The sequence below is a fragment of the Eptesicus fuscus genome, chromosome 2, assembly GCF_027574615.1.
Source record: "Eptesicus fuscus isolate TK198812 chromosome 2, DD_ASM_mEF_20220401, whole genome shotgun sequence".
Classification (NCBI taxonomy): domain Eukaryota; kingdom Metazoa; phylum Chordata; class Mammalia; order Chiroptera; family Vespertilionidae; genus Eptesicus; species Eptesicus fuscus.
In genome coordinates, this window is record NC_072474.1 from 1216004 (window position 1) to 1243271 (window position 27268).

The 27268-nt window shown below is 42.2% G+C and overlaps 1 protein-coding gene and 1 pseudogene across 1 annotated transcript in view; one reads left to right on the forward strand and one right to left on the reverse strand.

The window, feature by feature from the left end:
• The window catches only part of MYO9A (myosin IXA), a 321663-nt gene that overhangs the window by 241039 nt on the left and 53356 nt on the right, over window positions 1–27268 (forward strand). The window contains exons 27-32 of the mRNA XM_008151369.3: window positions 5620–5732; window positions 16422–16564; window positions 21927–22150; window positions 22599–22715; window positions 23467–23655; window positions 24911–24958. Coding sequence (XP_008149591.2) covers window positions 5620–5732; window positions 16422–16564; window positions 21927–22150; window positions 22599–22715; window positions 23467–23655; window positions 24911–24958 — 834 coding nt within the window. The remainder of the gene's footprint in view (window positions 1–5619; window positions 5733–16421; window positions 16565–21926; window positions 22151–22598; window positions 22716–23466; window positions 23656–24910; window positions 24959–27268) is intronic.
• Window positions 3410–4455, reverse strand: LOC103294965 (60S ribosomal protein L36-like; annotated as a pseudogene).

Genomic DNA, 27268 nt, shown 5'->3' on the forward strand with positions numbered 1-27268 from the left:
TACCTCCTAAGTTGATGAATTGTTGCTCATCAGTTGTTAACCAGTTGTGGGGGAGTGGAAACAAGAATAGTGGTTTCCCTCCTTAAGACTTCGGTGTGTGTGTTTTTTTAAATTTCTACTTTTAACTCTGTCATTTGAATAATTGTTTAGTCTATGTATGCTGCTCTCACTTAGTTCTTATACCCACTATGTTGGCTTTTACCCAAGAAGAATGACACATTATGCTAAGCAGTATTTTTAAGGTGGTTTTTATATAGTATTCTAGTCTCAATCTTCTGAATGGTGAGTTTAGTAAAATAATTTCTATTCCTTATTCATAGGATTGGTATAGGTAACATAACAGTTTTCTCTATATAGTTTCTTCTACCATTCACCAGAATTAAACCAATCATTTCTATGGGTCTGACTTCAAAATAGCACTCCAGAATTTGTCTTTTTTATCTCCAGTATGATAAAACTAAATTTCTCATTCCCCCCCACCCAACTGCTGTCGATTCTTATATTCTTATTTCTGTGTGTTATTCTCTGAGATACTCTCCAGTCCTTATCTGTTTTGAGTTTTCCTTCTTTCCACTGTCCACTCCCCCAAAATCAGCTAGAAAAACCTGCTGATTAAGTATGGCTAAGTTTATTAACTTATTTTATAGTAAGTGAAAATCAACCTTGATTAGGTCTTAGTAATTTCTCAGAAAGGGGAAGTCAAGAGAGGCTCTGTATAGGATTTAGGGATCTAGGCAAGTGATTTTGAGGTGGTCTTGATAGTTGGAAAGCTGGTTGGTAGTGAACAAAGTTTATGACATAAGAGGTTTGAATTGGTGGCCCTCACACAACAGCCACAATGTTAAATACACTGAGTGTGTATTTTATTCCCTCCAGAAAGTTAGGGATAGTTTATAGCATTGTGGCTTTGCTCTTTGAAGATTGCATAGGACTTTCCCTATGAAACAATCAGTATTTTTAAAGTTTATTATGTGATCAGTTTTTGTGAATATATCATGTGCATTAGATAAGGTGTATTTTCTATTTTGAGTGTAAAATTTTATTACATATCCATAATCTCTACCTTATTGATTATGTTGTCTTCTATATTTTTATTATTTTTTTGTACACTTGATCTGTCTTATACACAATGAATGTTGTGTTAAAGTCACCTTTTATCATTGGGAATGGTGGCTTTTGTTTTGTTTTGCTTGAATTCTTCTCAATAGTAATATTACAGCCTCTGTTTTCTTACTATTTCTATTTGCCCAGAATACTTTTAGTCATCCCTTATTTTAGCCATTCTGGATCTTTTTGTTTTAGATGTGCATTTTCTACACAGTATAGTTTGGTCCTGCTTTGCGAGCCAAATTAAAAATTTCTTCCCCTGATAGATGAGTTCAATCTATTCATATTTATTAATATAACTGATAGATGCAGTCTCAACTCTTATAATTTTATAATGTGCTACATCAAATTTGCTGTGTTATGTTACATGTTTTTTTTCTCTTATTTTTAACATTTTCTTTTGATATTTAGGGAGGGTTGTGTTCTTGTTCTATTGGTTGTTTTCTTTTGTATATAACTTTATAAAATGCCTTTAATTTACTACTTTTTAACCAATTATTCTCCAGTAATTTTTTAATGAGTAATATTCTTTAATTATCATCTACTGTGACCCAACTATTGATGAGTTACTCTACTCTCTACTTTTCCTCTCCCTTCTACTCTTGTTTCTTAGGTTTCTACTTTGTCAGAACATGTAATTTTCCATATTACTCTTTTACCCTAGTCCCCATCCTTGTTTTTGCCTGAGATATACTATTAAATATATTGAATGATGACATTAAATGTTTTGCTGAAGTTTCCTGATTTATCTCTTGTTTGCATGATGGTGTTCCCCTAGTAAATTACTCATGAAGGGCTCATAGATGTGGAATCCTCCTCATGAGGCTTGATATTTGAAGGGACATCTTGGCCATATAAAATATCCTTGATTCATATTTTCCCTGAATTTTTAAAAAATAATGTTTTATTGTTTACTTGCTTTATTTGTTATTTTTGGTAAGCCTATTGCCAGTATAATTTTCTTGCCCTTATAAGTTATTTGATTTTTTTACTTGGAGACTTTCAGAATTTTTTCTTTATATTTAAAGTTTCTGATATGTCTTCAAGTTTATCATTATAGATCAATTACTCCATATACCTGCAGGACTCTGTCAATATTTAAGTTCTGGTCTTGCCTTATTTATGAACAGTTTTAATGGATTATTGCTTTAAATTTCTATTGTTTTCCTTGTTTAGGAATTCCAATTACTATAAGTTGTTTTCTTATTTTCCTGTCTTCCATTTCAGCCACCTTCTCTCTGACCCTTTTTTTCTTATTTCTTTATATCACCTTATATTCTTTACTAGAGGTCCGGTGCTGGCTGGGGCCTTCCTTCCCTGGCTGCCAGTTGCCAGCCAGGGCCTTCCTTTATTCCGCACCTCCCCCTGGTGGTCAGTGCACATTATAGCGAGCGATCGAACTCCCGGTCTCCTGGTCGAACTCCCAAGGGGACAATTTACATATTAGGCTTTCATATATATAGATTATCTTCCTGTCTTTGTTTAGTCCCTTTAAATTTTCATTTGTACCTTTTTCCCTTAGTCATCTTACAAGTTAGTCTTCATTGCACTATGTTTTTATTTCTTTTCTGAATTCATTCAACATGTTTTTTCATTTCTTACTGGTATTTCATACATGTGAGGATGTGTAATTCATTTTTGAATTACAGTTTTCTGCTTCGAGCTTGGTGTGTTTTTTTTTTAGGGGAGAGGGCAGTGGAAAGTGGAGTTAACCAACTGAGTTGTTTTGGTTTGAATTTTGGTTTTCTTACTGTAGCTTGTGTAGATTTTGTATGTTTCAACTTATTAGTTTTGTACATTTGGAGTAGTTTCAAAGAACAAGTTCAAGCGCTTTCTCTTCTGCCAGTGTAGCAAAGTTCAGTTTCTTTTATACACAGCCTTTTTGGGGTTGTTTTTGTGATGGCAGAGACATTGTGTTTCCGGTATTATTTTTCTTCTCTTTTGTATTGCTGGATTATAAAATTTAAAAAATATGTATTTTTATTGAATTCAGAGAGGAAGGGAGAGGGAGAGAGAGATAGAAACATTAATGATAATGAGAGAGAATCATTGATTGCCTGCCTCCTGCACGCCCCACACTGGGGATCAAGCCTGCAACCCAGGCATATGCCCCGACCACGAATTGAACCGTGACCCCCAGGTTCATAGGTCGGCGTTCAACCACTGAGCCATGTTGGCCAGGCACTGGATTATAAATTTTCACCTTCTGTGTTTCCTCTTTAATGCCCAATCTCCAAAAGGCACCCCTTTCTTCCCTTTTTTTTCCCCCAACAGGTTTTATTGTACACAGAGGAGATGGGGCTCAGTCCTTCTTGGCTGCTGCCTTCCTCATGGCTGCAAGGACATTGCTCCTCTCCTCTCTCCTCCTCTTGGCACAGATGTGTGTCCCACCCTTTCCTTGATGAACTTCAGGGCCCTCTTGTCCTTAGAGACCTTGAGCAGCTCCATGGCATGCCGCTCATAGGGGGCAAGGCCCACACACCTCTCAGATCACGTCCCACATAAACTCAGTGTGCTTGGTGAGGTATCCCCGGTGGCGGCTGTGCCTTGGCTTGCTCGTGTTCGTGGTGTGGCCCTTGTTGAGGCCCCTGGCTATGGGCTAGCGCAAAGCCTTGGCTGCTGCTCCTCAATGGCTGCCCACCTGCCTCCCTTTTTTATCATCTTTTACCTCAGAAATAATGCCTCTAAAAGTATGCCATTTTGAATCCTGTGCCCTTTTATGTTCTTTCTCTTTAGTCAGTTCTCTAACTACCAGTACTCGATAACATTTGTGTTAGTATTTTTCTTCTCGTTCTCGGTATATAGTCTTACTTATTTGCATGCCTAGTTATTTCTTACTGGATGCCTGACTTTGTGAATTTTGTCTTGTTGGATATTTATATTTGATTAATATTCTTGAGCCTGTTATATTCCAGCAATATTCCAAAACTTTGTTCTAGAGGCAACTTGGTCCTTTTAGGTTTTCCTTTTAAGGTTTGTTAGGCTCACTGTATGGAATACTGGAAATTTGTCAAGAGAGTAGATTTCAGGTGCTCTCATCAGCAAAGAAAAAATAAAGTAACTGTGTGAGGAGATATGTTCATTAACTTGACTATAGTAATCATTTTACTACTTACATGTAAGTAAAATTCATACAGCTTAAACACACAGTTTTTATTAAAATAAAAATGTGTTAGGCTCAAGCAGAGCGGTACTCAGGCTAGACTCCCGAGGCATGGTTCTTGGCTATTGAGACAAGGTTCTCGGTGCACGTGACTCTGCCCTGGGAATCAGAAACGTGTGCTCTGATTCCTGGGCACAGGCACCGCCACGGGCCTTTTGTGAGGGAGGAGCACTGTTACCTGTCATCCTCGCAGGTGGCCTTTTCCTGGTCGTGGGCAGTTTTCCGACAGAGGTGTTGCTTAGTACTCAGCTAAATACTCAATGTGTAAACTCTGCAGATCTCCAGAGTTCTTTCTCTGTGCATCCTCTTCTCTCCAAGCTCCTGACTTTTGGTCACCTTCGTCTCTCTGGACTTTTAGCTTCATGTGTTCAACTCAGAGAGTCTGCCAAGTTTCACCTGGGTTCTTCCTCCCTGTCACAGCTGGAAACAACCTCAGGTCACTAAGCTGGGTCAGTTGTAGGACGCGCTTCCTTTTTTTCTCTTCTCTCAGGGATAACTGCCCATCATCTTGATAAGTGCTGTTTTCATGTTGTTTTGTATGGGTTTTTGTTTTTGGTTATTTCAGCAAAAGGATAAAAAGGGTCCCTGTTACTCCATCTTTGCCAGAAGCAGAAGTTTGTTCTTTAAATTTTAACAACTCAAGATAGTTTTTGTTGTTAAGGCCATAGTCAAGCTGACGAAAGGGTTAAGGAAAAGATATTATAACTATAGAAAAATTAAATATTAGGAAATTACTTGAATAGGTAACAGAAAATTCACTCCTTTAAAAAGTCATATTGTAAACAAATGGCACAGGAATTGCCAATTGAAATTCAGGTCCCAATTGGATAGCCATATAAGTTGTTCATAATTTAGACTGTTGGCAGTAATAATGATTTTTTATTCTTTGCTCCTCTGTTTTCTGTTTTCTTTCTGTGTACTTGCTCTTTTAAATCCTTTACTGGATATAATAAGAATCTATAATAGCAAGTTAAGCCATAAAAATGAGCTATGAAAGACTGTACTTAGCATCTTATATTTGTCAGATCCTGGATCTTTTGTCTGTATCTTTAGATGGTTTAACTTTTTTCTTATCGTTCCACTTGACATTTTTAGTTAAACTGTCAGAAAACATGAGCTGGTAGGTTCTATTTAGCATTTTCATTGACCCAAGTTTTCTTTACTTCAGATTACACCAGGCAGAGTTTTAATAGGTTCTCTTATGTCAGTAAATCTCTGTATAATATTAATGTATTTTTGTATGTTTTTAATAGGTATAATTCTCAAAAAAATATATAACCTGAATTTCATTTATAGTGCTATGATATATTACTTAGTTTTAAAGTCTTCCACATATGTAATTATTACAGACATCACAACGATTTTCTTCGGTTGATGAAGAAACAAAGCTTCATAAGACTATGTCTCAAGGAGAAATTACGAAGTTGGCAGTGAGAGAGAAGTCTTCAGATTTGGATATAAGGTATAAAATATACGCTGAAAGTTAATAGGGATAATATAATTTATTTCCTAATTGACTATAGTTAAATACTTAGCTTCTTTTCAAAAGTATAATTGACAGAATAATTAGTTTTGAAATTTAGCTATTTTCAACAAGTATTAAGTACCTACTGTGTGACAAGCACGTAATAGTTCAGATATATAATATGAGCTTTATCTTTCTAAGTGTGAATTGAGGAAAGTCTTTAAATCATTATATGACTTGTGATTTTTTTTGTTGTAAAAGAAGAGATTAGACCAGATGAGATTGAAAATATTTTTCAGTTTTGGACTTAGATTTTATTCTGAGTTAAGTGATTTACAAATGGAACTGGAAAAATCTTTTCGGAAATAATTCTGTTCTCTTTAAGAGAGTATGTAGAATTTTTATTTGTCAAATAAATATATTTGGGATGTGAAGAAAAGGGAAACCTAGTGCACTGTTAGTAGAAATTCAGATTGTTGCAACCACTATAGAAAGCATTGTGGATGTTCCTCAAAAAATTAAAAATGGAACTGCCTTATGACCCAGTGAGTACCCTGTGAAGAAACCTGAAACACAAATTTGAAAGAATATATGCATGCGTATGTTCACTGCAGCATTATTTACAATAGCCAAGATATGGAAGCAACCCAAGTGCCCCTCAGTAGATGAGGGGATAAAAGAGCTATGGTCCATTTACACAATGAAATACTGCTTGGCCATAAAAAAAAAAAATTTTTAAAAAGTCTTACCTTTTGCGTCAGAATGAATGGACCTAGAGCAGTGATGGCGAACCTATGAAACGCATGTCAGCACTGACACACGTAGCCATTTCTGATGACACGCAGCCGCTAAGGCGGCCGCATGCCGAGGATGAAACATTTGCTGCTCCTGAGGATGAAACATTTGCGAAATAATGTTTTGTCCTCAAAGTGACACACTACCTGAGTTATGCTCAGTTTTTTGGCGAAGTTTGACACACCAAGCTCAAAAGGTTGCCCATCACTGACCTAGAGGGTATTATGCTAAGTGAAATAAGCCAGTCAGAGAAAGACAAATACCATATGATTCCACTTATATGTGGAATATAATGGAACAAAATAAGCAACAAATAAAAAAGAAACAGACTCATAGAAGCAGAGAACGGACTGACAGTTGTCAGAAGGGTGGGAGCTGGGGGACTTGGTGAAAAAGGTGAAGAGATTGAGAACTACAACATTGGAAATATAATCAGTAATATTGTAATAACTATGTATGGTGCCGTTGGATGCTTGGGGCAGCAGGCAGATCATTCTGTAGTTACGTGCTTTTCTGGCCACTTTGTAGTACATCTGGAGCTAGTGCAGAATGATGTTGGGCATGGACTGTGTTTAGGGGGAGAAATTAAAAGAAAAAGAAAAACACCCAGTTTATAATAAAAAACACAATTTTATAGTATCTTAATTGACAATGAAGAAATCATTACAGGAAAAGAAGAAATTTTAAAGTAATTTTACATTTATTTTTAAAAATGAACTTGAAGTACAAATAAAATTGACTTATTTCAAGAAAAATATTTACTACCAAAACTGGCTCTGGAAAATATTTAAAGAAAAATTAAGCAGACTAAATAAATAAATATCTTTGTTCCTTATCCTATCAAATAAAATAGTAAGATGCAAATTGACCACTCCAACACACAAGATGGCTGCCCCCATGTGGACACAAGATGGCCGCCACAAGATGGCCAGCAGGGGAGGGCAGTTGGGAGGGACCAGGCCTGCAAGGGCGGGCAGTTGTGAGCGATCAGGCCAGCTGGGGAGGGCAGTTGGGAGGGACCAGGCCTGCAAGGGAGGGCAATTGTGGGTGATCAGGCCAGCAGTGGAGGGCAGTTAGGGGTGACCAAACCGGCAGAGGAGGGAAATTGGGGGCGACTGGGCCTGCAGGAAAGGGCAGTTGCAGGGGACCCAGGCCTGCAGGGGAGAGCATTTGGGGGGTACCAGGCCTGCAGGGGAGGGCAGTTAGGGGTGACCAGGCCTGCAGGGGAGGGCAGTTAGGGGTGACCAGGCCTTCAGGGGAGGGCAGTTAGGGGCAATCAGGCTGGCTGGGAAGCAGTTAGGCATCTATAAGGCTGGCAGGGAAGTGGTTCGGGGGTGATCAGGCTGGCAGGCAGAAGCGGTTAGGGGCAATCAGGAAGGAAGGCAGGCGAGCAGTTGGGAGCCAGCAGTCCTGGATTGTGGAAGGGATATCCGACTGCCCGTTTAGGCCCGAGGGCAGTCAGACATCCCTTGAGGGGTCCCAGATTAGAGAGGGTTTAGGCTGGGCTGAGGGACACACACCCCCGTGCACAAATTTTGTGCACCGGGCCTCTAGTTGTGTTATATAAAGCAGTCAGGCCCTCACTGCATACTTAAAGATCACATTGAAATCTATCTGGTTCATAACACTATTAAAGAGCAATTCCTTAATGATTGTAGAGGCATAAGCCAGATAACCCAAATCCAGAGCAGTTTATCCTAGAGGTAAATTTTGGCAAACTAGGAAGAACATATAGCTGGAGACAGCAGATTAAGTATACAAATTTAATTTCCACTTTCTCCTTCAAAATTACTAAAATGCTAAAACCTATGCAGGACAAAATAACAAAAACAATAACAGGAAAACAGCACAAGACAACAATAATAAAACTGTGGTATCCAAAAAGTAAATAGCCCAGCTGGCATGGCTCATTGATTAAGCGTTGATCTATGAACCAGGAGGTCATGGTTCAATTCCCAGTGAGATCACATGCCTGGGTTGTGGGCTCCATCCTCAGTGTGGAGCATACAGGAGTCAGTCGATCAATGATTCTCTCTCATCATTGATGTCTCTATCTCTCCCTTCCTCTCTGAAATCAATAAAAAGGTAAAAACAAATTTTAAATACTGGTAGTCCTTGGGTTACGTCGGACTCGACATACGTCATTTCATGGTTATGTCGCCATCTCCCATTTATTTAATTTTTTATAAAAAAGTTCCATCATTTCGACATATGTACATATGTGCTTTATGTTTTTTATTATTTATTTACTACAAGTAAATGTCAGGAATTGTTATCTTTTAAATATTTTTTACTGTTTCACTTCATTACTGCTGTGTATGTGCTCTATGTGAGTGTTGTAGATGCTTATGTAGGTGGGTTCCGACTTACGGTGATAATCGTGTTACATCGCGCCATAGGAATGGATCTCTGACGTAACCCGAGGACCTACTGTATGCCATGGCCGGTGTGGCTCAGTTGGTTAGGTGTCATCTTATGCACCAAAAGGTTGCTGGTTCGATTCCCAATCAGGGCACATGCCCAGGTTGTGGGCTCAATCCCCAGTAGGGGCCACGTAGGAGGCAACTGATTAATGTTTCATTCTCATCTCTATCTTTCTCTCTCTCTTTCTCCCCCATCACCCTTTCTTCTTCTCTCTGAAAATCAATTTAAATATGAGACAGTTGAATCCTAAACCAACTGAGTAAAGCTGAGAAAGAAGCATCAGGTTGACTGTTCTTCCCCAATCCTAGCAGAAAACAGGAGACTTATTCCCTAGAAAGAATAAAACAAAGATCTCTGCACTTGGTGGTTACCAGACTTTTGAAGATTGGGGTACATATTTGGCACAGATGATTTTAATGAATGTTTACATACTAAATATTAGATTGCCCAGCTTTTTTCCTTGACTCAGCTTCTACATTTCATGTACCTTCTAAGCAGATGGTTTAGAGTCTTTGAGACTTTTTGTCCAACCTTCTAGGAAAGGCATAGAGATATTTGTAAAAGGGCTCTCCCTACAAAACATAACCACCAGATAATCCTACAAGAAAGACCACAGTTTGAAAGCCCCCCCAATGCACACTGGAGCTTCCAACAGCTTTTTGTTTTTTACCCTATTTTAAAAAAATAAATTTTTATTGATTTCAGAGAGGAAGAGAGAGGAAGAGAGAGAGAGAGAAACATCAATAATGAGAGAGAATCATTGATCAGATGCCTTTTGCACACATCCCTACTGGGGATCAAGCCTGCAACCTGGGCATGTGCCCTTGACTGGAATTGCACCTGGGACCCTTTAGTCCACAGGCCAACACTCTACCCACTGAGCCAAACCAGCTAGGGCTTGTTTTTTACCCTATTTTTTTATCGCTACACATTTGAGGGAACATCTTAAATGAAATAAACTAAAAATAATACAAAAAATACAACTTGGAAGAAATAAACCATGGGGGAGGAGGAGGAATTCAAGACAGACAAGTACAATTTTTTTTTGACAAGTAAAATTATCAATAGACTTGTATTAATAAATATGACTACATTTGTGAAAAGGAACAGAGTGCATGAAAAAGAAACATTCATAATGAAAAGAGCTTTTGAAAATTAAAGTTATAGTAGTATAAAGAAACAACTCTGACATGTTAGAAAAATGAGGCCATATCTCAGAAAGTTGAGCAAATAGGCAAAGAGATGGAAGAGACAAGAAAAAATAAGAAAATTAGAGGAGCTGTTCAGCAGATTCAATGACCCACTTGTAGGAGCTCTGGAAAGATAGACCAAAGAAAATGGAGGGGATGAAATCATTAATAAAGTAACTCAAATAAATTTTATAGAACTGAAGGGCATGAATTTCTAGATAGAAAGGTACCACTGAGAGCCCAACATAATTGGCTGAAAATAGGCCCATACCAAAAGATATCCTATCTAATAAAAGAGTAATATGAAAATTAACCACCACTCTGCTACACCCATAAGCCATGCCCACAAGCCACACCTACCAGCCAATCAGGAGCGAATATGCAAATAAACCCAACCAAGATGGCTACAGCCACAGAGAGCAGGAGGGAGGCTTGGGTTTCCCCGGCAATGGAGGAAGCCAAGCTTTCCGCCTGCCCTTGCTGGCCTAGGCCTCCACTCAAGCTCCCTAACCCTAACCCTAATCCTAACCCTAACCTTGTTTACCTTCTATAAACAAATAGAACCCTTCTATTTGTTTATAGAAGGTAAACAAATCCAAACAGAAATGGTGGCAGCTACGGAGGTGGAAAGAGCAGGAGGCTAGGGTTGCCCCCGGCAATGGAGGAAGCCAAGCTTTCCACACACCCTCCTGCCCAGGCCTCTGCTTAAGGCTACAAAGTTTCAATTATAGAAGATACATAAACCCCAACAGAAAAGGCTGCTGCCACAGAGCAAGCAGAAGGCTTGGCTCCGCTCCAGGCTACAAAGTTTCAATTGTAGAAGATAAATAAACCCCAGATACTAGGGCCTCTGCTTGGGTCGCCAGGGGGCATGGCCGGCCTGCAAACCACCACAGGCCCCTCACTTAGGCTGCCCTATGCCCCAAGGGAACCCCCACCCTGATCCGGGACACCCTTCAGGGCAAACCAGCTGGCCCCCACCCATGCACCAGGCCTCTATCCTATCTAATAAAAGAGTAATATGCAGATTGACCATCACTCCAACACACAAGATCAAGATAGCTGCCCCCATGTGGTCAAAGATCCTGCCCCCATGTGGACACAAGATGACCAGCAGGGGAGGGCTGTTGGGAGGGACCAGGCTGGTAGAGGAGGGAAGTTGGGGATGACCGGGCATGCAGGGAAGGGCAGATGGGGGGGACCCAGGCCTGCAGGGGAGAGCAGTTGGGGGGCACCAGGCCTGCAGGGGAGGGCAGTTAGGGGTGACCAGGCCTGCAGGGGATGGCAGTTAGAGGCAAACAGGCTGGCAGGGGAGCAGTTAGGCATCAATCAGGCTGGCATGGGAGTGGTTAGGGGGTGATCAGGCTGGCAGGCAGAAGCAGTTAGTGGCAATCAGGAAGGAAGGCAGGCGAGCAGTTGGGAGCCAGCAGTCCTGGATTGTGAGAGATGTCCGACTGCCTGTTTAGGCGCGATCCCACTGGGGTCCAAGATTGGAGAGGGTGTAGGCTGGGCTGAGGGACACCCCCCCCCCATGAATGAATTTCATGCACCGGGCCTCTAGTCCTATATAATAAAAGCCTAGGTGGCGTTGTGCAATGTCATCACAAGATATCCGCTATAAGATGGCTGCCATCATGTCATCACAGATGGCCACCACAAGATGGCCGGTAGGGAAGGGCAGTTTGGGGCTACCAGGCCGGCAGGGGAGGACAGTTGAGTGCAATCAGGCCTGTAGGGGAGGGCAGTTGGGGGCAAGATCAGGCCTGGAGGGGAGGGCAGTTTGGGGTAATCAGGCCAGCAGGGGAGGGCAGTTGGGGCGATCAGGCTGGCAGGGGAGGGCAGTTGGGGGCAATTGGGCTGGCAGGGGATGGCAGTTGGGGGTGATCAGGCTGGCAGGATAGCAGGCATCAATCAGGCCAGCAGGGGAGCAGTTAGGGGGCAATGAGGCTGGCAGGCAAAAGTGGTTAGGGACAATTAGGCAGGCAGGCAGGCAGGCAAGTGATTAGGAGCCAGCAGTCCTGGATTGTGAGAGGGATGTCTGACTGCCTGTGGGATCGGGCCTAAACCGGCAGTTGGACATACCCCAAGGGGTCCCAGATTGGAGAGGGTGCAGGCCGGGCTGAGGGACACCTCCCCATGCATGAATTTCATGCACCGGCCTCTAGTCCAATATATAAAAACCCAGGATCTGTAACAACTGACCAAAGGCTCGACCAAACACTATAAGTCAGTCCTGCAGTCAGTGCTGGGTTGCCGTGGTTACCCAGCATTGACTGCTGCCGGTGCGGGCATGGCAATTTAGCACTGACTGCTGAGGGGCCTGCGGATCAGGTCCAGAGAGAGACCCAAAGAGAGAGGCAGGGTCTGATCCACAGCCTCTGTGACAGTTATTGATCACTCACTGCTTTTCTCTTTCTCTCCGGGCTTCGCCAGCAGCCGTGCCTCTGTTTCTCTCCGGGCCTCCGCGGGGGCTGCTGATCAGCCCCGCCTCTCTGATCAGGCCCGGAGATAGGCCCGGAGACGCTGACTGGCATAGAAACCGGCCAATCAGAACCAAATCTAGATGAACTGTGAGGAGCCAATGGCTGCCTACGAGGCAGAGCTTTTGACTCTGGCTGGCATAGAAACCGACCAATCAGAACCACATTGGCCGGCAGGGGAGAGCAGTTGGGGGCAACCAGGCCGGCAGGGGAGGGCAGTTAGGGGAGATCAGGCAGGCAGGCAGGCAGGTGAGCAGATAGGAGCCAGCGGTCCCAGATTGCGAGAGGGATGTCCGACTGCCAGTTTAGGCTCAATCCGGCCTAAACTGGCAGTCAGACATCCCCTAAGGGGTCCCCAATTGGAGAGTGTACAGGCTGGGCTGAGGGAACCCCCCTCCATGCACAAATTTCATGCACCAGGCCACTAGTCTATATATATAAAAGCCTAAGTGACCTTATGACTGATGGTTGACCAGTTGCTATGATGCGCACTGACAACTGGGGGGCAGACGCTTAAGACAGGAGCTGTCCCCTGGTGGTCAGTGTGCTCCCACAGCCTACCTCCTGCGGCTGGCCAATGTCCCCCAGTCTCTCCCCACAGCCTGCTGGCCTACCTATCAGCCTGATGAGGGGGCCGGCTGGCCTACCTCTCGCGGCCCCTCCCCCTGGCCAGCCCCGGCTGCAGTCCCTCACCCCTGTCCGGCCACCCCGATCTGCCCATACCCCTTCCTCCCACCAGTCATCTTCCTGCGGCCCCTTCCCCCGGCCAGCCTTGCCCCCATTGGCCCCAATTGCTGGCCAGGCCTTGGTTCCCCACCTGTGCATGAATTCATGCACCGGGCCTCTAGTGTCATTATAAAACAACTAGAGGCCCGGTGCATGAAAATTCATGCACTGGAGGGGGGCGTCCCTCAGCCCGGCCTGCCCCCTCTCACAGTCTGGGAGCCCTCAGGGGCAGGAGGCAACCCGGCGATCAGGGGAAGGCGACGCCCCATCACACCTCTGCTGCTGCCACGGCCAGCAGCACAATCCTCGACCAGCCCTGGTTACCTGAGCCTCGGGTGGCCCTGGGTGGCAGGGCAGCCGCCATCTGAGGCTTGCCTGCGCCTCGGGCAGCCCTGGTTGGCTGGGCAGTCACCATCCGAGGCTTGCCTGCGCCTTGGGCCAGCCCTGGGCGCCTGGCGGGCTGAGGGGACTGGGGGACTCCGGAGGCAAGCGTGCAGAGCAGCTGGACTTGCCTTGGGGCAGGCCTGGCCTTGCCACATGCCTGCCGCCCCGGCGGGGTTGCGGGGACTGGGCGCCGCCATCTTGTGGCTGTGGGCGCCGCCATCTTTGAGGGCAGGGCAGTCAGCATAGTCCCTCCTTATTGGCTGTGGGCGCTGCCATCTTTGCGATGGCGTGAGGGTCAATTAGCATATTCCCTCTTTATTAGATAGGCTAAGCAACAAAAGTACTCTCTATTATATCGGTGAAAGTAGCTTCTCAACTGATGGTTGTACAGCAAGCCCTGAGGGAAACCATATCAGAGAGACTCGGGAGAGAGATTTCAAGAACATGAAACTTGATGGAGTACCTACTATGTTTGAACATGTTGAGAGGAGATATACACAAATGGGGAAACTATGGAGAAAAATAAGCAAGTATAGAACAACATTTATTAACTCTAGAAAAAATAGGTTATGCAGGGAACTACATGTTTTAGTTGTATTATTTACATAATAAAAATAGTGAAAATTAATTACTAAAAGAAAATACTGTATATTGATCTAACTAAAATTATGATATGATTCTATTGGGGTCACATCTGTGTTTGTGGAAGGTGTAGGAAAGATGTGGTGGAACATGCTTAATTATTATCTGTGGCTAAGAATATGATAGCAATGTAAGTACAATAAATATTGAAAGAATCAGTTAAATTCAAAAGCATTGTTTTCAGGGAGTAGAAAAGGAATGAGAATGGCAGAAGGATGCTACCATTTGTAATAAGCCTTGTAGAAAATTTCTCCTTATGCTATATGGACATATAAGTTAGTAAGAAGCTTTAAAAAAAAGCACAAACAGCCGAAACCGGTTTGGCTCAGTGGATAGAGCGTCGGCCTGCAGACTGAAAGGTCCCAGGTTCGATTCCGGTCAGGGGCACATGCCTTGGTTGTGGGCCCATCCCCAGTGGGGGGTGTGCAGGAGGCAACTATTCGATGTTTCTCTCTCATCGATGTTTCTGACTCTCTATCTCTCTCCCTTCCTCTCTGTAAAAAATCAATAAAATATATTTTAAAAAAATAAAAAATAAATTTAAAAAGCACAAACAAACAAAAGAAAAAAGATCATGGGCTTCAAAACCCATAGACCCCATTTTAACTTCCAGCTCCATCAGCCCTCTGAGCCTCATTTGCTCATATGTAAAGTAAAGATAATAATACCTATTTATCACAGTACATTTGACCTTTAAACAACATGGGTTTGAACTACTTGGGTCCACTTATATGCAGATGTTTTGCAATAAATACATATAGTACTGTAGATATGTTTTCTCTTATGATTTTCTTAACACTTTCCTCTAGCTTACTTTATTGTAAGAATACAGTATATAATACATATAACATAAAAAATATGTGTTAATTGACTGTTATCAGTAAGGCTTCTGGTCAACAGTGGGCTATTGGTAGGTAGTTAAATTTTTGGGGAGTCAAAAGTTACGCACGATTTTCATCTGTGCATGGGGTGGGTGCCCCTAACTCTCATGTTTGTTGTTCAAGGGTCAGCTGTAGTTGTGAAAATTACGCATATCATATATAAGGCATAATACCTGGCTTATATTAGATGTTCAAAAAAATTTTTCATTAACTCAGTGAATATATGAAGGAACAAACTATCGTACAAATAGGTCTCCTAGTATGGGCTTAGGATAATTGATATGTAGTCGGTAAATATAAGCTATTGTTATTATCTCAAGGTGTTGCCTTGGTTTATGTGATAAAAGCGTATGTAAGCACGAAGAATGAGGCAATATAGCATAGTAGGTGTGATTTGCAACTTTGTCACTCACTAGCTGTGCATCCTTGGGAAAAGTAGCTACTGGTTAAGCTTTCAGTTTTTCACCTGTAAAGTGGTTATAATAGTTTGAAAGTAAGCTTGTTGTAATTGTAATAATTTAAAAAAGTAATCCTATACAAGCACTTAGTACTGTACCTGGAGCAAGATAACAACTCAAGTAAGTGGTGGCTTTTGTTAATAATACTGATGACTCATGAATATAAAAGAGTAACATTAAAACCTTTGTTACATAATGGCAAGAGGAAAGATTCAAAATAATATCTGTATCATGATTACAAGATGTGAAAATGGATATGCATATGGATAAATACTGGGAAGAAATTACCCCCCAAAATGTAAACTAACATGTGTTAGAGTGATGGCATATCAGTGATTTTTTTAAAGTATTTTTGTTCTTGTTATGTTATCTATACACTAAATCTTAGCTAGAAGAAGGACAAGAATGAAGAGATAACCAGTTTAAGAATTAGAAAACCTGAGTTGGAATCCTTGTTCCACTGCTTTGTAGCCATTTATTTTAGGAAATTATATAATGTCTAGGTCTTATTATTGCTGTATTCTAGGTGAGGAAAATATTTACCTTTCAGATAAAATTTAAATGTGAAATTAAAAATTAAGTATGATTAAATTTACATGTGAATATTAAATGAACTAAGACATACTTATAGCTTAAAATGGTTACAAATACTATCCCTGGAACTGGCTGATTTCCATTTTTGCCTTTTTTTTTCTTTTCTAAATAGACCTCAGAGAGCGAGGATGAGATTCTGGGCCAAAGGGAAGCAAGGGGAGAAGAAGACCGCCAGAGTAAAACCCGCCCCCCAGGTGGAGGTTTTCCCGCTCTTGGCTGGCTCAGATATGATTCCAGTGCATCCCTTTCCAGATGGTAAAAATAGACAAAGGGTGGAGATCGTCTTCATAATTTCTGTTTATTCTTTCTGAAAGTTTGCTATTTTTCTAATTATTGTAATGGAAATCCTGTTGGCTATATTTCCTGAGATAGGACCAGGATTATGAAATCCTTCCTTAACTAAAAGATAACTATAAAAATACATTGTATCTATAATAGAAGTTCAAGGAAATGTGGTACAAAATGGTGAAACAACAACTACTTTAAGAATGGCTGAATCTTTGGTTAGCCTCATTTTTTTAAAGTGTTAAAACTTCGTCCTCATACACTCACAAATATGTGTTATTAGTAAAAATAATGGCAGCTCATATTTAAGTGCTTACTATGTATAAAGCACTATACTAAGCATGTATGCATTAAATCAGTTGATCCTCACAACTTTATGAGGTAATATGATTATTATTCCTAATTTATAGATGAGAAAACAGGCACAGAGAAGTTTTTTGCTTATATACATAAGAAGTTTTTTGCTTATATACATAAGAAGTTTTTTGCTTTATATACTAAAGGCCCGGTGCATGAAATTCGTGCATGGGGGGTGTGTCCCTCAGCCCAGCCTGCACCCTCTCCAATCTCGGAACCCTCGAGGGATGTCCGACTGCCTGTTTAGGCCCGATCCTATCGCTCCCTGCTGGCCTGATTGCCCCTAACTGCCCTCCTCTGCTGACCTAGTCACCCCTAACTGCCCTCCCCTGCCGGCCTAGTCACCCCTAACTGCCCTCCCCTGCCGGCATAGTCACCCCTAACTGTCCTCCCCTGCCAGCCTGGTTGCCCCTAACTGTCCTCCCCTGCCAGCCTGGTTGCCCCTAACTGTCCTCCCCTGCAGGCCTTGTCACCCCTAACTGCCCTCCCCTGCAGGCCTGATCGCTACCAACTTCCCTCCCCTGCAGGCCTGGGTCCCCCCCAACTGTCCTCCCCTGCAGGCCTGGTCACCCCCAACTTCCCTCCTCTGCCGGCCTGATTGCCCCCAACCGCCCTCCCCTGCTGGCCTGGTCCCCCCCAACTGCCCTCCCCTGCAGGCCTGGTCTCCCCAACTGCCCTCCTTTGCAGGCCTGGTCACCCCCAACTGCCCTCCCATGCAGGCCTGGGTACCCCCAACTGTCCTCCCCTGCCGGCCTGATTGCCCCAACTACTCTCCCTTGCAGGACTGGTCCCTCCCAACTACCCTCCCCTCCTGCTGGCCATCTTGTGGCAGCCATCTCTGTCCACATGGGGGAGCCATCTTTGACCACATGGGGATGGCCATCTTGTGTGTTGGAGTGATGGTCAATTTGCATATTACTCTTTTATTAGCTAGGATAGTAATTGGCAAAGCTGAAATTTGAATCTAGACAGTCTAGCTCCAGAGTCCACATTCTTAAACACCATGGTGCATATTAAGTAACTACCATATGTCAGTGCCTGGAACTTTATAATGGTAGCTGTTATTTTAACTTTTGGGACATCAATCATAACATATTTGAAAGTACCCAACAGTTAGTTCATCTGTTGAGAACACTGGCTTTTTTAAATGCTAGAATTACTAACTCTCTAAGGATTTCAATAATACCTCTGTTAGATTACTCCATTCTTCCCTTTGCTTAAGCATGTTTTCAATTACTACATGTAAAGAGGTCAGCTATCTTCAGTAGGGATATACATCATACCAGTATTGAATAAAATGGAAAGAGGTCCTAGGAAGAAAGTTATTATCTCTTAAAGAAAGATACAATAGAAGCAATTACAATACATAAATAAAACTTCTAATATCTATGATAAAGGGACAAGGAGGAAAGATCATTAAGTTCCACATAGGACCCTAGCTGGTTTGGCTCAATGGATAGAGTGTCAGCCTGCAGACCAAAGGGTCCCGGCTTCGATTCTGGTAAAGGGCACGTTCCTTGGTTGCAGGCTTCTCCCGGGCCTGGGCCCTGGTCAGGGCATGTGCAGGAGGCAACCAATCGATATGTTTCTGTCTTTTCCTCTCTCTCCCACTCTCTCTAAAGATCAATGGAAAAATATCCTCAGGTGAATATTAACAAAAACAAAAACCTTCCACATAGTCCACTGTGTGTCAGACAAAACGATAAGGATAAAACCAATAGTGAATACTACACGTTTAGTTTGGAAGATTAGGAGTTCCTTTCCATGACATCACTAACAGGAACAGTTTCATATATCTTATCTGGTTTACAGGAATCATTCTAAATTTTTCATTTTTCACAGTTATTTTCTCCATTACAATTCCCAAGCTCTTTAGTTGGAGCATATATTATTAGTAGTCTTTATTGTGTGTTTGCTCCATAGGGATATGTGTATAAAATTTAAGATTGTAGCTTTTTATTTTGAATACTAGAGGCCCGATGCACGAAATTCATGCAAGGGGCTTGGCCCCCACCGCTGTGGGGCTGCCTCTGCCTTGGCCCCTGCCACCGCAGCTTCATCCAGAAGGTCGTCCAGAAGGATGTCTGGTCTAATTAGCATATTATGCTTTTATTATTATAGATATTTTTATTGATTTCAGAGAGGAAGGGAGAGGGAGTGAGAAATAGGAACATCAAGGATGAGAGAGAATCATTGATCGGCTGCCTCCTGCATGCCCCACACTGGGGATGGAGGCCGCAACCGGGTATGTGCCCTGACCGGGAATTGAACTGTGACCTCTTAGTTCATAGGTCAACATTCAACCACTGAGCCATGATGACTGGGCAAGATTGTAGCTTTTTAAATATCTTTGGGTAGAAATTTATTAAGGTAGCTATTGTTTTTAATAGTGAAATAGGATTATAAAGTTACTTTAGTAATTATTATTTCTTTTATTATAAGAAAGATAATTGACTTTACTAAATGAAATAATTATATATCTAGGTTATATAATAGAATTAAAATCAGTTGATACCAATTTGAATATACTTGTATCCTGTATCTTTGTAATTTTTATCCTGGCATCATATCTGAGATTAGGTTAGTCATACTTCTTTCTGCCTGAGGTGGAATTGGCATTTTTTTTTCAGCATCAGAATGAGCTTTTTTTTCCCCTGTTAATCCTCACCCAAGGATTTATTTTTCCCATTGATTTTTAGAGAGAGTGGAAGGGAGGGGGAAAGACAGAGAGAGAGAAACATCTATGAGAGAGAGATACATCAATTGGTTGCCTCCTGCACATACCCCAACTGGGGTCAGGGTGAGAGCCTGAAACCGAGGTAAGTGCCCTTGATCAGAATCAAAACCATGACCTCTCAGTCCGTGGGTCAAAGCTCTAACCATTGAGCAACTGGCCAGGGCCAGAACTAGCTTTTAGATGGGATGAGGATATATCATTGGAAAGAGGGTAAGGTGAATACATGTGGGGAAACAAACAAATATGTGAAATGAGAAGGGGCCAATATTCCTAGAAGCCCCAGGTAGGGTTTTAGAAATCCACTGTAGTTCTAGATTGTAATGAACTTCACGGAATCCAGTTTCTTTGGTGTAAACAGTTGTAGAGAAAACCTTTTGTGTTTTATAATATATAATATTATCTATACTAATAATAGAGGAATATGCAAATTGTCCTGGATGCCATCACAGTAACAGTAACAACCAAACAGCAGGCTGTGACAAGGACGGCAGGGGTATTAATGAGGGATGACCAAACGACTGAACAGCAGGCTGCGTGGGGCGACCAGGCCGGCAGGGGTATTAATGAGGGACGACCAAACGACTGAACAGCAGGCTGCATGGGGTGACCAGGCCGGCAGGGGGGTTAGTGAGGGACGACCAAACGACTGAACAGCAGGCTGCGTGGGCGACCAGGCCGGCAGGGTGGGCAGTAAGAGGAGACCAGGTCGGTGGGAGGAGGGCAGTTAGGGGCAACCAGGCTGGCAGAGGGGGGAAGTTGGGGGCAACCAAGCCGGCAGGGGGGCAGTTGGAAGTGACCAGGCCAGCAGGATGGGCAGTAAGGGGCAACTAGGCCAGCGTGGGGGGGCATTTAGGGGCAACCAGGCTGGCAGAAGGGGGCAATTGGGGGTAACCAGGCCAGTGGGGGGGCAGTAAGAGGCGACCAGGCCGGTGGGGGGGAGTTGGGGGCAGCCAGGCTGGTGGGGGCGGGGGCAGTTGAGGGTGACCAGGCCAGCATGGGGGGCAGTTAGGGGCGATCAGGTCGGCATGCAGAGGCAGTTAGGGGTGATCAGGCTGGCAGGGGAGGAAGTTAGGGGCGATCAGGCAGGCAGGCAGATGAGCAGTTAGGAGCCAGTGGTCCCGGATTATGAGAGGGATGTCTGACTGATGGTTTAGGCCCGATCCCCGGCTTTGGGCCTAAACCGGCAGTCGGACATCCCACGAGGGGTCCAAGATTGGAGAGGGTGCAGACTGGGCTGAGGGGATTCCCCCTCCCGTGCACAAATTTCATGCACTAGGCCTCTAGTATTATATATAAAACAAAGCCAAGTTCATTCCAGGAATTCTCTGGGAAATTCAGACAGTTATGTGGAAGATATATAAGAAAATCCCAAATGCAAAAGAGATCGAAGTAGAAGTGAACCAGTTGTTACCTGGCTCCCTAAACAGGTTGTCAAACTAAGTTCAGATATCATTACTGAAGCATTCATGGCTTTAGCCCCTATTTGAAGCATATTTTATTGGCAGTCTTCATTGTGTATTTGCTTCATAAGGATGTGTGTATAAAAGTTAAGATTGTAGCTTTTTAATTATCATTGGGCAGAAGTAATAATCAAACTTCACTTGTTTGTTCGAGTTTTATATAGCTGATGTTCTTTCAAATAAATACAGTAAAATTATGACTGGGTTAACAGCATTTAACATGCTAGTGTGATTTTTGTGCTCTTCTGTCTTTTCCTTGGCACTGGCTTCAGTCCTATAAGATACCTCCATTCAGGTTTTCAGTATCAAACCTTAGGAAGACAGGATAGATAGCATTTTTATTGAAAAGTGGTCATTCTTGCCTGGCTGTGGTGGATCAGTTATTGAGCGTCAAACTATGAACCAGAAGATCAGGGTTCGATTCCTGGTCAGAGCACTATGCCCAGGTTGCAGACTCTATCCCTAGTGTTGGAGGCAGCTGATGAATGATTCTCATCATTGATGTTTCTGTATCTCTGTCTTTCCCTTACTCTCTGAAATAAATAAGAATTTATTTTTTTTAAAAAAGAAAAGTGGTCATTCTTAAATACATTTTATGTACAAATGTGCAGTCTGGATTTATTGTTTAACTGCCTGGCCTCAAACATTATTATTATTTTGCTTTCAAACATTTACATGTGCTTCTTACAGTGACTTACTAAAGGAACTTAAGGATGTGGAGATTTCATTATTTTTACTAAATTTCTTTTCTTTTTGGCTACTCTCTCTTGAATTGTAGAATTAGCTCAGTATCACCCAACACCTCCTTTGAGCCCAGAATTGCCTGGTAGTTGCCAGAAGGAGTTCAAAGAGAATAAAGAGCCCTCTCCAAAGGCAAAGCGTAAGCAAAGTGTGAAGATCAGCGGCGTGACTTTGGAATCTATGCATTGGCAAAATGACTCTGTCCAGATCATAGAAAGTGCCAGTGATTTAAAGAACATGGATGAATTTCTTCTGAAAAAGGTACACTTTGAATGCTGAATTAGGCCCCTGAGCAGCTTTGACTATGGAATACTTGTGTATATCAGGATATGGCCCCTAGAGATCAAGGAGACATATGCTTTATTAACTTAAATGGTCTTTTCGAGAAAGGTGTAAATAATATAATATACATTAGTCAGTCTGGGTAAACAGAATTTTACTGTAACTGTCATGTTATATATTACATATGTGAAGACGAGGCTTGTCATTGCATACTTGGAGTTGTTTTTCTGGTAGAACTATAGAATCATAAATGTTAGAAAGGACATTAGAAAATCATCTAGCAATAATGACACTTTGGCTATTTAGTCGTGCTTTTACCTATAATAGCAGTGGCTTGCACTTTCAGGGCAGTTATATGTGTTTACTATTTCATTTACCTCTTTTCAATTACTTGATTCAGTACAAAAACTCTTTCTGTGGTCCCCAGATGAATGACCTAGATAATGAAGACAGCAAGAAAGACACACTAGTGGATGTTGTATTTAAAAAAGCCCTGAAAGAATTCCGGCAGAATATCTTCAGCTTTTATTCATCTGCATTGGCGGTAAGTTGGGCAGTATTAGTATATATTTTGTAGACCAACATATGAAAAATTTGTCAATACTGTAGAAGATAATACAGAGGCCATGTTCAACTAGAGATTTCTTCGGTTCCCTGATTTTGTTTTAGGTATAGCTAGGGAAAAGCATACTGACTGATCTCAGATTAGTAGCTTCCTCAAATTTCCTTAAGTAGTTTTCTTTTTCTCCCTCCTGGGTATATTTTCATCTTCTTAAGATATTGAATTTAGATATTCTGGATATTACCCATGGACTCTACTATTTTGACTTTTCATAATCCTTTCGTTCTAGATTCTAATTCTTACATGTGTGGAATTATTATACAGTTTTTTCCAGTGGAATTAGAGTAGTTTTGTTTACTGATTTCTACCTATCAGTTTATATCACTTTCAGATTTACTTTATGCTTTCATATGATATTGGTTGTGTTTTAGAAAATTTATTTTATAATGCCAGACTATGGGAGAAACTCCCAGGACTTTTTCAAATTACTACATTCTTTAAACTGTTCAGTATTTTACTAAAATTTAGCAGGTTTTACTCAGCAGATATTTCACAGTATAATAGGAATTTATATCTAGATAAGTACCACATGACCTCATGGGCATGCCCATTAGAAAGTTATCAGGTTTCTAATTTTTATTCTGAATATTAACCCCATGCAAATTGAATCAATCTTCTATATGAAAGAATTTCTTCCTAAAAACCTTAAATTTCTTCTTTTATTGCTTATTAGATAGATGATGGGAAAAGCATACGGTATAAAGACCTTTATGCACTATTTGAGCAGATTCTGGAAAAGACCATGAGACTTGAGCAGCGAGATTGGAGAGAATCTCCAGTCAGAGTTTGGGTCAACACTTTTAAAGTGTTTTTAGATGAATATATGAATGAATTCAAGACTTTGGATTGTATACCCCCAAAGGTAAGTATGTTATATTTTGATTTCTTAAAGGGCTCAGTTATTAACTCTGCTTAAGAGTCTGTTTGGGACATCTGATATTTGAGAAAAATATTACAGTGAAATGTCAGCTTAGCATTACTTGAGATTTAACAAACTCCATTATGTCTGATAAGTTCATCAGACCATATTTCTAAATGTGTTATTTAATACATTAATACATTCTTCACTGAGATAAAATTTAATGTTCCCTCAAGATTATACCTTCAGCTTTGATAGAGGTCATTACATGAATTTTCTTTGGTAAAACAGTTGTTGAAGGTATGATTCACTGTATCATCTAGGACCTTTACATGAGGACCCACAAATTACATTTCTCCTTGAATTAGGTTTTAGGAAATGTGTGTTTCTGGGAATCTGTAGAACAATAATAATCTTTATTAAGTACCAGGAATTGGTCTAGGTGTTTAGTGTTTTATTTAATTCTTGCTTCAGCCCTATTAAATAACTATTATGAAATCCATGTTACAGAGGAGTAGCAGGCTTAGAAAAAGTTATCAATGTTTTTCCTTTTAGTATCCCAGCTTAAATAATTAGCTGGGATACTGAATTACTAGGTATTAATATTATCTAATTATTAGGTATTAGGAATACTATTAATCCTTTTTGTTATGTTAAATTTTATTTTCAGTTATTCTGGCTATATTGTGTTTAGATTTAGAAACTATCTTAAATCATTTTTGAAGTAGTCAGATACAAATAAATCCTTAGAAGTTCTTCTGTTCTAGATCTAGGTTAAGGTCTTTATGTTATGCAGAAGATTCTTACTAGGCTTATACAGTCTTTGTTTATAATTTTAAAAGGTTAGGCTTCAGTAGTTCTATACTATGGTTATCAGGAAATGTCATATATAAAGGAACTTTTTTGTATTTCAAATGCTAGTTTTTTTATATTTAGCTCTGGGTTAGTGAGTTTTCTAGAGCCAAAATAGGGAAAGTGCAATCTTTGTCATCAGTAATCATTTAATTAATGAGTAAAATAAAGTCATTTAAATTAATATGATGTGGTTTCTGGACAGAACTGAGATTTAAAAGGAAAATAATTTCTGAAGTATCCTTTCATTCTGTTGTTTTTATGAATACTGTTTTAGAAAACGTCAAAATTTCTCACATTTGCTTACTCTGTTACCTTTTGAGCAAAAAATCTTAGCATTTGCAAAGAAGTAAGAAAGTATGTTGGTCTTTGTTATATCACAGTTTCTGTATTTATTTCCCACCAGGTGCCAAAAACAGACAGAAAGAAAAGAAGGAAAAAAGAAACTGATTTAGTAAGTCATAGTCTTTTATATTATAAAAAAAGTAATTTTTAGACCAGCAGTCTAAAGCATATCATACCGTATTTATGTGGATATGTTTAAGGAATATGTTTATCAGTTGCCTATAGTGTAATCATTTTTGGCTTTAAAATATTTGGAATGAGATGTGGCTTTGTCTTTTGTGATTTGACTTGTTATCAATGGTGGCTCCCTAAAATGGCTGGCTGACTTCAAAGCCACTAAACTATCCTGTATAATAATCCTATCTAATAAAAGAGTAATATGCAAATTGACTATCACTCCAACACACAAGATGGCTGCCCCCATGTGGACACAAGATGGCCACCACAAGATGACCAGCAGGGGAGGGCAGTTGGGAGGGATCAGGCCTGCAAGGGAGGGTAGTTGTGGGCGATCAGGCCAGCAGGGGAGGGCAGTTAGGGGTGACCAGGCCGGCAGAGGAGGGAAGCTGGGGGCGACTGGGCCTGCAGGGAAGGGCAGTTGGGGGGGACCCAGGCCTGCAGGGGAGAGCAGTTGGAGGGGACTAGGCCTGCAGGGGAGGGCAGCTGGGGGGGATCAAGCCTGCAGGGGAGGGCAGTTAGGGGTGGGACCAGGTCTGCAGGGGAGGGCAGTTAGGCCTGATCAGGCCTAAACGGGCAGTCGGACATCCCTCGAGGGGTCCCAGATTGGAGAGGGTGCAGGCTGGGCTGAGGGACACTCCCCCCCCCCCCTAGTGCATGAATTTCATGCACTGGGCCTCTAGTCCTGTATAATAAAGAGGTAATATGCAAATTGACCATCACTCCAACATACAAGATGGCCGCCCCATGTGGACACAAGATGGCTGCCACAAGATGGCCAGCAAGGGAGGGCAGTTGTGGGTGATCGGGCCAGCAGGGGAGGGCAGTTAGGAGGGACTAGGCCTGCAAGGCAGGGCAGTTGGGGGCGATCAGGCCGGCAGAGGAGGTAAGTTGGAGGCGATCAGGCCAGCAGAGGAGGTAAGTTGGGAGTGACCAGGCCTGCAAGGGAGGACAGTTGGGGGGACCCAGGCCTGCAGGGGAGGGCAGTTGGAGAGGACCAGGCCTGCAGGGGATGGCAGTTGGGGGTGACCAGGCCTACAAGGGAGCAGTTAGGTGTCAATCAGGCTGGCAGGCAGGCGAGCGGTTGGGAGCCAGCAGTCCCGGATTGTGAGAAGGATGTCTGGCTGCCAGTTTAGGCCCAATGCCACAGGGATCGGGCCTAAACCGGCAGTCAGACATTCCCCATGGGGTCCCAGATTGGAGAGGGTGCAGGCTGGGCTGAGGGACACTCCCCCTCCCCAGTGCATGAATTTCGTGCACTGGGCCTGTAGTAATATAATGGAGCTGAGAAAGTCTGATTGCCTAGTGAAGTCAGAACTTTCATAATGTCAGAGCACAACCCTTTACTCATATGCCTATGGTGGTGATGGTGTAAATGAATCTACTGTGCTGCCAGTAAAAAGTATAGCACATACAATTGTGTACAGTACGTAATACTTGATGATGATAATAAATGACTGTTACTGGTTTCTTTATTGTACTATATTACTTATTGTTATTTTTAGAGTATACTTATTCAAAAAACTTATTAAAAAAACTTGGTTTTAAAACAGTATGATGTGCCTCATACATCTCACGTTTACTGTGTCTCTAGATTGCATCATTTTCTCTTATGCTTCATTTAATCTGGGGTTGTTTTATAAATTTGGTGTAGCTTAAGTGTACAATGTTTATAGTTTACATTAATATCCTAGGCCTTCATATTCACTCACTATTCACTCAATGATTCACCCAGAGCAACATCCAGTCCAGCAAACTCCATTCATGAATGCTCTATACATATGTACCATTTCTTTTCTTTTTTTCATATGTACCATTTCTTATCTTTTACACTATACTAGTAGCCCTGCGCATGAATCCGTGCACCAGTAGCTCTCTGCGAGGCGTGGCTTCTCTGCGCCCGCTGCCCAGAGGCTCTCTGTGGCCCAGAGGCCCATCCGCGACTGGGCGCGGAACGCTTGCCTCGTCACCAGGATGACGAGGCAAGCGTTCTGTGCCCTGGCCTGGCCAGAGGCTCTCTGCGGGCAAGGGTGGAATGCTTGCCTCGTCACCATGGCGACGAAGCAATCATTCCGCCAGGCCGCTCATGCTGCCCGCTCTCAGCAGCCGCCACCCAGGACTGGGGGATTCCAGCGGGGCTGAGAGGACTGGGCACCACCATCTTGTGGCTATGGGCGCTGCTATCTTTGTGATGGAGTGATGGTTAATTTGCATATTACCCTTTTATTAGATAGGACTAGAG